Below are 12,209 nucleotides of genomic sequence, written 5' to 3'. Positions count from 1 at the left end.
GAAATTTTATATATGAATTTTTGTACCAAATGTTTTCTCCTAGGCAAGATGCTTGGATATATACACACGAGTCTCTTTGAAGCACATTTTTCTATGTTATTGTCAATTGCCACTTATGTATGATAATACGATGTGACCTCATAAATATGCACTGTTCACTAAGATGTATGGCTTGAAAATGGTCCCAGCAAAGTGTAATACCGCTGGCACCCAACAACTGCTTCACAAGGTGTGCTGCCCTGAATCTTTTCAAGTGTGTGTGTGTATATAGATATCCATCTATATCAGCACCCCTTTGCCAACTGTAAAGTGAGTGCCAGCGGTAACCCCTAGATTCTGGGTGGTAGACAAGTCTCAAAAATCCACGGCACTCCTTAAAAGTGAAAAATGTGCTATTTATTCACACGTCTCTCTCAGAACCTTTCTCAAGCAAAGTGAATTACAAAGTGCAACAGTGCTTACATTTTATACATCATGAAATCAATCAGTACTAATTGATTATCCTATAAAAAAAAACTGCCCCTTTAACCATGTTAAAATTCATTCAATCTAAAACACTTGTCGGTGTGAACCAAAGCATTAGTGCAGTGTACATAGTCAATAGCAACCACATTAGTAACCATATCTGCAATACTAATCTTAGTGTCAATGTATTATAATAGTGACGGTTATATAAAGTGCATCGTGCTTAAAAACAACTCAGCCATATACATTAACCCTTTCACGACTGCAATCTGTATATATACGTGATAGCTGCACATGCCCCGTGCAACTACCACGTATATACACGTTCTGGCAGCTCTTTAATCCAAGCGCTGCAAAGCGCTTCGATTTAAGCTTCTGCCCCTGTCCTGCTGCTGTCACGGACAGCATACAGTGCGGTAATGCTGGCAAGGGGCCAATCAGAGTGGCCCCTTGCCGGCAATCGATCCGATTGGTTAGTCTGTGCTGACTAACCAATCGGATCGCGGCAGTGAAAAAATGCCGGTTTCAGGCTCTGATCTGCGCTCTGCAGATCAGAGCCTGAAATCGGTAATGTGTCCTGAAGCCCCCGATCTGTGCCCCCGATCCTTGGTAATGTCCTGCCCCCGATGCGGTCCTGCCCCGATCTGTGCCCCCTCCTTGTTCTTGTCCTGCCCCCGATGCAGTCCGCCCCCTCCTGCACCGATCTGTGCCCCCTTCTTGTCCATCATCTTATCCTGCCCCGATCTGTAAGTAAAATGCTGCCCCCCCTCCCCCGTTTCCAGCGCTATCCCCCTGCCCCCGATGCGGTCCCCCTTGTGTGTGTGATGGCGGCGGCTCCATTCCTGAGCCGCCGCCATCAGCAGCGTGTGTCAGCTCTATGCTGACACTGCTGTAACCCCATAGATGCCGCAGTAGCGGCATCCATGGGGGTAATAGAGGGAGGGGGCCCCCTCTCTCTCAACCATCAGGGCTGCTGCGATCGCAGCGCCCGATGGTTGCCATGGCAACCGGACACTTTGCAAAGGCGTCCGGTTGCCATGGTATAGGGGTCCAGTGCTGCCACCTACAGGCATCTGATTGTATTATACTTTGCAATGCAAGAGCATTGCAAAGTATAGTACAACCATCAGCCCCACTGGATCTTCAAGATCCAAGAGGGAACTGATAAAAAAAAATGTGAAAATAATAAAAGTAAAAATAAATAAATAAAAATGTAAAAAATTTTCCTTTTCCTATAAAAAAAACAAACAGAAAACCACACATATTAGGTGTCACCGCGTCCGTAACGACCATCTCTATAAATATATCACATCATCAACCCCGTCCAATAAACACCATAAAAAATAAAAACGGTGTAAAAAAATAAGCCATTTTTGTCACCTTACATCACAAAAAGTGCAACACCAAGCGATCAAAAAAGGCGAATATACCCCAAAATAGTACCAATCAAACCGTTACCTCATCCCGCAAAAAATGAGCCCATATTTAAGACAATCGCCCAAAAAATAAGCTATGGCTCTCAGACTATGGAGACACTAAAACATCATTTTTTTGGTTTCAGAAATGCTATTATTGTGTAAAACTTAAATAAATAAGAAAAAGTATACATATTGGGTATTGCCACATCCGTAACGATCTGCTTTATAAAACTGTCACATGACCTAACCCCTCAGATGAACGCTGTAAAAAAATAAAATAAAACTGTTCCAAAATAGCCAATTTTTTGGCCACCTTGTCCCATAAAGTGTAATAATGAATGATCAAAAAATCCTATGTACCCAAAAATGGTACCAATAAAAACCTCAACTCTTTCTGCAAAAAATGAGCCCCTGCACAAGACGATCGGTAGAAAAATAAAAAACATATGGCGTTCAGAAAACCAATCCAGCAAAATCTGCCTTCCAAAAACCATGCGGCGCTCCTTCCCTTCTGCGCCCTGCCGTGCGCCCTTACATCAGTTTACGACCACATGTGGGGTGTTTCTGTAAACCGCAGAATCAGAGTAATAAATATTGAGTTTTGTTTGGCTGTTAACCCTTAATGTGTTAAAGAAAAAAATGTAATAAAATAGAAAATCTGCTAAAAAAGTGAAATTTAGAAATTTCATCTCCATTTTCCTTTAATTCTTGTGGAACACCTAAAGGGTTAATAATGTTTGTAAAATTGGTTTTGAATACCTTGAGGGGTGTAGTTTCTACAATGGGGTCATTTATGGGGTTATCCACTATGTAGGCCCCACAAAGTGACTTCAGACCTGAACTAGTCCTTAAAAAGTGGGTTTTGGAAATTTTCTTAAAAATTGCTTCTAAACTTCTAAGCCTTCTAACGTCCTAAAAAAAAAAAATAACATTTCCAAAATGATGCCAACATAAAGTAGACATATGGGGAATGTTATGTAATAAATATTTTATGAGTTATCACTTTCTGTTTTAGAAGCAGAGAAATTGAAATTTAGAAAATTGCTAATTTTTTAAATTTTTTTGGTAAATTTTAGATTTTTTTTTTAAAAAAAAGGAGATATATATTGACTCAAATTTATGACTGTCATGAAGTACAATGTGTCACGAGAAAACAATCTCAGAATGGCGTGGATAAGTAAAAGTGTTCCAAAGCTATTACCACTTAAAGTGACGCATGTCAGATTTGTAAATTTTGACCTGGACACTGGGGCATCAATGACCTTTGGTCATGAAAGGGTTAAAAACGACCTTGCTGGGGCATTGTGGCTGTACTTCGCATGATCCATAAGGGTAGTCAGATCTCAATGGTGAATAGTAGGACTCCACATTGTACTCTATGCGTCGCAATTCGCAGTGCGCATGCGTCAATCTATCACCCTCTCTAGTATTGAGCTGAAACATTGTACCGCACTGGTGAATAAAGGAGTTATTTGTTCATGACCTACTGGAGTGCCGTTTTTGCCAGTGCTGCCATTTTTCTCTGATAAAAAAAAAATAAAAAATAAAAATATATATAACACAAAAATAACACATCCTAGATCTGAATTAATTAAATATTCTTCTGAAATACTTTGTTCTTTACATAGTTGAATGTGCTGACAACAAAATCACACAAAAAAAAAAATGGAAATCAAATTGTTTAACCCATGGAGGTCTGGATTTGGAGTCACCCTCAAAATTAAAGTGGAAAAACACACTACAGGCTGATCCAACTTTGATGTAATGTCCTTAAAACAAGTCAAAATGAGGCTCAGTAGTGTGTGTGGCCTCCACGTGCCTGTATGACCTCCCTACAACCCCTGTGCATGCTCCTGATGAGGTGGCGGACGGTCTCCTGAGGGATCTCCTCCCAGACCTGGACTAAAGCATCTGCCAACTCCTGGACAGTCTGTGGTGCAACGTGACGTTGGTGGATAGAGTGAGACGTGATGTCCCAGATGTGCTCAATTGGATTCAGGTCTGGGGAATGGGCGCGCCAGTCCATAGCATCAATGCCTTCGTCTTGCAGGAACTGCTGACACACTCCAGCCACATGAGGTCTAGCATTGTCTTGCATTAGGAGGAACCCAGGGCCAACCGCACCAGCATATGGTCTCACAAGGGGTCTGAGGATCTCATCTCGGTACCTAATGGCAGTCAGGCTACCTCTGGCGAGCACATGGAGGGCTGTGCGGCCCTCCAAAGAAATGCCACCCCACACCATTACTGACCTAATGCCAAACCGGTCATGCTGGAGGATGTTGCAGGCAGCAGAACGTTCTCCACGGCGTCTCCAGACTCTGTCACGTGCTCAGTGTGAACCTGCTTTCATCTGTGAAGAGCACAGGGCGCCAGTGGCGAATTTGCCAATCTTGGTGTTTTCTGGCAAATGCCAAACGTCCTGCACGGTGTTGGGCTGTAAGCACAACCCCCACCTGTGGACGTCGGGCCCTCATATCACCCTCATGGAGTTTGTTTCTGACCGTTTGAGCAGACACATGCACATTTGTGGCCTGCTGGAGATCATTTTGCAGGGCTCTGGCAGTGCTCCTCCTGTTCCTCCTTGCACAAAGGCGGAGGTAGCGGTCCTGCTGCTGGGTTGTTGCCCTCCTACGGCCTCCTCCACGTCTCCTGATGTACTGGCCTGTCTCCTGGTAGCGCTTCCATGCTCTGGACACTACGCTGACAGACACAGAAAGCCACCTTGCCACAGCTCGCATTGATGTGCCATCCTGGATAAGCTGCACTACCTGAGCCACTTGTGTGGGTTGTAGACTCCGTCTCATGCTACCACTAGAGTGGAAAGCACCGGCAGCATTCAAAAGTGACCAAAACATCAGCCAGGAAGCATAGGAACTGAGAAGTGGTCAGGTCACCACCTGCAGAACCACTCCTTTATTGGGGGTGTCTTGCTAATTGCCTATAATTTCCACCTGTTGTCTATCCCATTTGCACAACAGCATGTGAAATTGATTGTCACTCGGTGTTGCTTCCTAAGTGGACAGTTTGATTTCACAGAAGTGTGATTGACTTGGCATTACATTGTGTTGTTTAAGTGTTCCCTTTATTTTTTTGAGCAGTGTGTGTGTGTGTGTGTGTATATGTATATATATATATATATATATATATATTAGTACAGACCAAAAGTTTGGACACACCTCATTGAGTTTTCTTTATTTTCATGACTATGAAGGCATCAAAACTATGAATTAACACATGTGGAATTATATACATAACAAACAAGTGTGAAACAACTGAAAATATGTCATAGTCTAGGTTCTTCAAAGTAGCCACCTTTTGCTTTGATTACTGCTTTGCACACTCTTGGCATTCTCTTGATGAGCTTCAAGAGGTAGTCCCCTGAAATGGTCTTCCAACAGTCTTGAAGGAGTTCCCAGAGATGCTTAGCACTTGTTGGCCCTTTTGCCTTCACTCTGCGGTCCAGCTCACCCCAAACCATCTCGATTGGGTTCAGGTCCGGTGACTGTGGAGACCAGGTCATCTGGCGCAGCACCCCATCACTCTCCATGGTCAAATAGCCCTTACTTTCAAAGTTTTTCCCAATTTTTCGGCTGACTGACTGACCTTCATTTCTTAAAGTAATGATGGCCACTCGTTTTTCTTTACTTAGCTGCTTTTTTCTTGCCATAATACAAATTCTAACAGTCTATTCAGTAGGACTATAAGCTGTGTATCCACCTGACTTCTCCTCAACGCAACTGATGGTCCCAACCCCATTTATAAGGCAAGAAATCCCACTTATGAAACCTGACAGGGCACACCTGTGAAGGGAAGACCATTTCAGGGGACTACCTCTTGAAGCTCATCAAGAGAATGCCAAGAGTGTTCAAAGCAGTAATCAAAGCAAAAGGTGGCTACTTTGAAGAACCTAGAATATGACATATTTTCAGTTGTTTCACACTTGTTATGTATATAATTCCACATGTGTTAATTCATAGTTTTGATGCCTTCAGTGTAAATCTACAATTTTCATAGTCATGAAAATAAAGAGAACTCTTTGAATTAGGTGTGTCCAAACTTTTGGTCTGTACTGTATGTATCTCATTTAACGCTTTGATAGATTGAGTCTTGATTCTTCTGCAGGTAGAATGAAGCCTCACAATATCCTAAGACTACATCTCAATATGAAGATAATCAATTTATTTATTTGCCAATCTAGATGGTATAATTTCACCCACATTATCCAATTAGTCTTAATAAAATGAAATATCATTATTTTTGTCTTACCAAGTCCTGGTAGGAATCTCAGTTCTGCTCCTAGGAAAGCTGAGTGGTCCATCGCATATCTCACCATGGGTTTCATCTTGATAGACCCCTCTAGAGAGCTCAACTTGTCCTTGTGTGTCTAAGCCTGTCTTCTAACCTCTGTAGGTGTCTAGCTCTTTGGTTTTCTGATCTCCTGGTTGCTTGGTCCCTTCAGGCTCCTTCCTCCTTTCTACCCCCTCTATGTGGGTTCTTAACCAAAAACTTAGTAGATGAGCACACCTCCCTAGTTTGGAACTTTCGAATCAGTCGGATAGGCGTGTACATTGATAAGGAATGTGACATCATAACACTACCCAGAATGCACTTTTGCTACTGGTGTAGTGTTACCTACTCATACCTAGGTGGAGCTTAGCCCCGCCCAGGCCAGTTGATACTAGTCGTGACGTCACTGGGCCAGCGGTCAACAGTGAGAAGGCCTCGGCGCTGCTGCCTTCTCAAACAGCTGATCAGCGGGGGTCCCGGGTGTCGGACCCCCGCCGATCAGATGCTGATCTATCCAGAGGATAGATAATCAGTTTAAACAAACTGCAGAACCTCTTAAAAGAATTAAGGTTCATTACACACATATACACACAAAAAAAAAAAGACAAGGGCAGCACAGACTGAAAAACGAAATACAAAGAGGGTGCACGAATTGGGAATAAGCTTACCTAATATGTATTGGAGATAGAGGTAGAGTTTTTCATTTATCTCATTCCTCTATTTGCTCACCCCCTGCTTCGTTAACAGACAGCAAGCTGTAGGGGCGATTTGTACCAGATGTTTAGAGAATATACTTCCTCATGCTTTCTTTAAATATACATCTTTTAAAAGACAAGGAGTACTCTCCCAAACTGGCAGTTATAGAGAAAAATATGACTACGCTTTAGGAACGTGTGGCCTTTCCATAAACTCGCACAACATGGGCCTATCACAAGATGGCAGATGCCATACTATTAAACACAGCAATTCATGTTTGATTCATTTCAGGCCAATAATTATTGCGACAACGTTTGTTTCAGGTTGTTGACCACCTATGATGAGCACCAGAGGCTTTTAAGAGAGCAGGAAATTCTGAAAAGGAAAGCTGAGAATGGGTAAGTTAATCTTTTGCAGACACTTTGGTTTCTATCCTTTAAACATTCGGACCAGGGTTGAAATTCAGGCTGCATGGGTCGCGTGCAGTTTCTGAAATGCAGTCCATGGGACTGCGACATTTTCCGGACTTCCTGTGGCTCATGTGAGCCGAACTCTCTGCATCATAGTGATCTCTAATGCTGTGAGTGCGGGTCTACTGTCCGGTACTCACAGCATTAGTCGAGTACGGGGCAGTAGATCCATGGTTGGGCTGGAATTCACAGCATTACAGAGGACTGACGCAGTGAGTTGTGCTCACTTGAACTGTAGTCTGTTCAGGAATATGCGGCCGTCACATGAACTGTACACGACCCATGTAAATGCAGCCTTAGATTTGTATTCCAGAATTTAATTGGGTACGGTATTTTCTGTGCCTCATGGAGTAATGGCGGTATATGGGGTGTCAACAGGTATTTAGTAGGTCAGGTGGCTGCTGTACATGAATGTTCATTGAGTGGCACATTAATAGTTCAAAGTGACCCTTTGTTGTAAATGTCATTCACTTTACTGCTTGATCCTAGGTTTTCATGTTGGCATCAATGGACTCAAGCTGGCCATACACGAGATGGCTGTTTGTTGGTGTATAATTACTAGACATGCTTATTTTAATGACAGGAGGGGATGAGCTGCTGCCAGACACTTGATCTGCAGGGATCTGGCATGTTCTTGTTGCTTTTGCATTTTCAATATATGCACACTGACTTTTGTCTATTGCAGGTTAGAACAGCAGGATGCTAAGAGATTGCACACAGAGGACGGTGCAGTAATGGCTGCTGCTCCAATGGCTGCAACTCCAATGGTTGCTACAACCACTGCTGCAGTTCAACCAGCATATAACAACTATGCAAACTGGTACCAGGTATGTTACCTCTGAGATTGTTAAAAGGCATGTTCCAGAGTCAGGTAATCAAAAAGTTTGTCTGGGAGTTATAGGTATTCCCATCACAGACAATAGGGATTTGCCCCCATTGTCTAATGGGTGCGGGTCCCACCTCTGGGACCTGCACAGAGAACAGAGCGGGGAAGGTGGTGGAGGGCACATGCGCAGCTGCCCTCCATTCATTTCTATGGAGCTGCCGAAAATAGACGAGCACTGGTTCGGCTATTTCCGTCGGCCGCGTAGAAATGAATGAGTGGTGGCCCTGCAAGTGCGGTGTGCTCCCATTCGCTTGTATGGGGAGAGCGCTTTGTGATGGCTGGACCCCGGGTTTTCCCTCCAGCCACCACTCTCCCTGCTCCGTTCTTGGCGTATGTGCGTGTCCCACCTCCTAGTGATATGCCCCCATTGTCTGTGATGGGAATACCCCTTTAATGTGATGGTCAGTCAGAAATGGTCATCACCTTTCTGACAATCGGCTTGAGTCCCAGCAGTTGGATACAGTGGATAGGTGAATATAGCTTTGTTTCTTTAAAGGGGTATTCTAGCCAGAAGCAGGCTTTCATCCTTTCGATGTGAACAAATGGTAAGAAGCCATGTTTAGAACTTGTGTTTTTTTTTTTGTCTCTCTGCCTCTGGAGAATGAGAGAACACATTATTCAAGGCATTTCACACGAACAACATGTCCACAGGTTAGGGTAGGGTGGGAGTCCAAGTGCTTAAAAACCTGTTGATCACAAGAATGGTGTCCTGTGTCCTCTTTGAATGGAGCCACAGTTGTGCATGTCTGCTTCTGCTCCTTTCACCTGTATGGGACGGACTGCTGAAGATAAGACTGCAGCGCTCTATCTGCAGATGAATGGAGCAGCAGCGTGCATGTGTGATTGCTACCCCATCAGTGACCCGTGGAGGTGACAGTGGTTGAATGCCCTCCGACACATCTCCTATGCTGTGAATGAGGGATAATTGGTGTTCACCAGAAAAACTCCTTAAAGGGAACCTGTCAGCATCAAAATGGATCATAAACCGCCAGCAGTACCTTTTTAAAGCTGTTAACATCAGGCTTCTAATCTTGTGTAAGATGTCCGAGGCGCATGAATGCTGTAAAACAACTTATTCCTCTGCAGGTCGTATGCAAATGAGGTTCTTGAAGTCAATGGGGGCAGCGGCTTTCACTTCCTTCCCCCTTCACATTTGATGGCCATTTGGATTTTTTCAGGTGCGATTCCATCCTGAGATTTTGCACATGTGCTATATGATCTAGTTTCCGGTGCCTGCGTATTGATTCCTGCTGTAGTGTACGTGGCTTCAGCGAGTGAATGCGCATGGGTAAGTGCTTCAGAGAAGACTACCCTGCATCACAGGATCAGGAGCACCTTCGCGTTGACTCGCGGAACAAAGTACACTACAGCTCGGATCAATACGCAGGCACCGGAAACAAGATCAGGGTGGAATTGCTGCTGGCGGTTTATGGTTCATTTTGGTGCTGACGGGTTCACTTTTAAATGCAGCATTTCCCTCCTTTTCTCCCTGATTTTGTGCTCTACACTGATGATAAAAAAAAAAAAGTTAATTATAGTTTCAAATACTGGTTATCAAAATTTAGAATTTTATATACTGTGTAATCAATATTCTTGGTCTGCAATATCTGGCATAAGTTAGACTCATGATGTATCTAGACAAAATTATTCCTTTGCTTTCTCGTCTAAAAGCTACTTGGATTACTTCCACGTATCATCCTGTGGGGACATAAAGGTTCTTGTTACAACATTTGGCATAATGCAAAAGGTCAATTTGAAACCCCTGTTGTAAAGCTTAACGCCCGAGGGTTGTTTTCCCCCCCTATAAATTAAAGAACCTTCTGGATTTGTGGGGTACCGTCTCCTTATGGAGAGCACCTAATTGGCATAAGGAGGCCCAGAGGCCAGGCATCGCTCCTGTGGAATTATGGGAAGCTTGCATATATTCTTCCACGAATTCCAGAGGAGCGTTGCCTGGCCTGTGACTCCTCTTCCCGATTTTAAAGCGCTCTCTATAAAGAGAGATATTACCCCCAAATCCAGACCTCGGCCTCTCACCAGGTTAAGCCAGTACTAGGCAAACATCAGTGCAGAGCAATCGCTCTGAAACAGCTGTCTGCAGATGAGGTGCTGCCTTAGGCTACTTTCACACTTGCGTTTTGTGCGGATCCGTCTTGTATCTGCACAGACGGATCCGCACAAATAATGCAAACGCTTGTATCCGTTCAGAACGGATCCGTTTGCATTCATGCAAAAAAAAGTCTAAGTCAAAACAGATCCGTCCTGACTTACATTGAAAATCAATGGGGAATGGATCGGTTTCCTATTGCACCATATTGTGTCAGTGAAAAACGTATCTGTCCCTATTGTCTTACATTGTAAGTCTAGACGGATCCGTTAGGCTCCGCATAGTCAGATGGTCATCAAACGCAGCCAAATTTTATAAATTTTAAACGGATTCTTATCCATTCAGAATGCATTGGGGCTGAACTGGTCCATTTTGGACCGCTTGTGAGAGCCCTGAATCGGATCTCACAAGCGGACCCAGAAACGCCAGTGTGAAAGTAGCCCAAGTTATTTTCCAAGTTGTTTTAAGGCCTATTTAAAGGCTCAAACATTGACTTCTAGGATAGCTGCCTTACATCTGATGACATTAGATGCAGAGCTTGTTAAGAGCTCATTTGCATCCCTTCACAGAAACTTCTGGAGGAAGGCCAAAGGATATATCCCACATTAACGTGTACTGCGTCCTCACACCGAATCTCTATAGTGCATCCTGTGTGAATGTCATTGAACGTCCAGCATTTTTGCATGAGCCTGAAATCGTTTTTTTTTTTTTTTTTTTTTATGTAGCATTACAACTACCAGAACACGTGGAACTACGGACAGTACTACCACCCTCCTTCCACATGATGGCCTTCCCGCTCTCCCCAGAATCCATTTCAAGGCAGGAGTTGAGATAACTTATAAAATGTTCTAATTTTGTCTTTCACTTTGGGGAAAAGTTGTTCTGGCACCTGAGGTGTGTGCGGCATATGAGTAGACTGTAAACTAATTTTTGGGCTGAAATTTACAGAAAAATGGGTTGGGGGGGGGGGGGGCTATTCTCATACCCCCTTTCACCCCCGTGTTTCCGATTTACTTTTCTTTTGTTGGAAGTGGTTTAGGTCCGGTATGATCTTTTTCTTTTTGTATTTTCTGCTCCTGACTTTTGTACCATTTAAGACCTAATCCAATCACTTTGCTTTAAATACTGGCTTTTTTTTGTGAAGAAAAGTATTTAAAAAGGGACATGTACCAGATAAAGGGTGTGGCTGTGTTGGGATCAATCTCTAGCAGGTAATGGACGCACAACGTGGTGCAAACAGTAATTTTATTTTTATTTTTTCGGTTATCCGAAATTTTTTGATGTTCATGTTTGTATTCATCTGTACGTACTTTCTCTTTTTATCACATTTTGCTGTTAATAAAATGTTGGCAAAGTCATGACCTTAACTTTTTTTTCTCCCCCCCCCCCCCCCCTTTCCTTAAAGTACTTGTATATATTAAATCAGTTTAAGAATTTACTCATGTATTTTCTTCATATGCTTGAGTTTGGTTTTCAATGTCGCGAGACAAACTGTTTCCTATTTCAATAAACATCCATTGAAACGCAGCAATTCAGTATCCAGTATGTAGTCTGCAGTGTGTTCCAGTACTAGCATAGTGGATGAGATGTTAGCTGGCCTGATCTACCTGATGCTGGAAGAATCTGAAACGTGAATCGACCTGCGGGGCAGATTTCAAATGTCAATTTCTGATGCAGATTTAAATTGTGGATTTCATAACTTGCAATGCATGAGGTGAAATCCATGGCTGATCTGCGGGACAATCCGAGAACAATCGGCATTTTCCCCTTCACCCGTAATTGAACCCCTGGAGCAGACCTGCTGTTGGACAAGACTCCTCAGTTCAGGTTTCCTGTCAAGAGGATAATGAAGCCTGTAAGAAACCTGAAGGAAATAT

General features: G+C 43.3%; 1 protein-coding gene across 4 annotated transcripts in view; it reads left to right on the top strand.

Moving 5' to 3' along the window:
- The window catches only part of PRPF39 (pre-mRNA processing factor 39), a 50,122-nt gene extending 38,354 nt beyond the window's left edge, over positions 1-11,768 (top strand). For all 4 annotated transcript variants that reach the window (XM_040411637.1, XM_040411639.1, XM_040411640.1 and 1 more), the window contains 3 exons: positions 7,193-7,267; positions 8,025-8,166; positions 11,058-11,768. In XM_040411637.1, the coding sequence (XP_040267571.1) occupies positions 7,193-7,267; positions 8,025-8,166; positions 11,058-11,117 (277 nt within the window). In that variant the 3' untranslated portion in view covers positions 11,118-11,768. The remainder of the gene's footprint in view (positions 1-7,192; positions 7,268-8,024; positions 8,167-11,057) is intronic.
- The last annotated feature ends 441 nt before the right edge of the window (positions 11,769-12,209 follow it).

This window comes from Bufo bufo, chromosome 11 (genome assembly GCF_905171765.1).
Source record: "Bufo bufo chromosome 11, aBufBuf1.1, whole genome shotgun sequence".
NCBI lineage: Eukaryota > Metazoa > Chordata > Amphibia > Anura > Bufonidae > Bufo > Bufo bufo.
The sequence above is the reverse complement of the archived record's forward strand: the minus strand, read 5'-3'. Positions and strand labels throughout refer to the sequence as shown.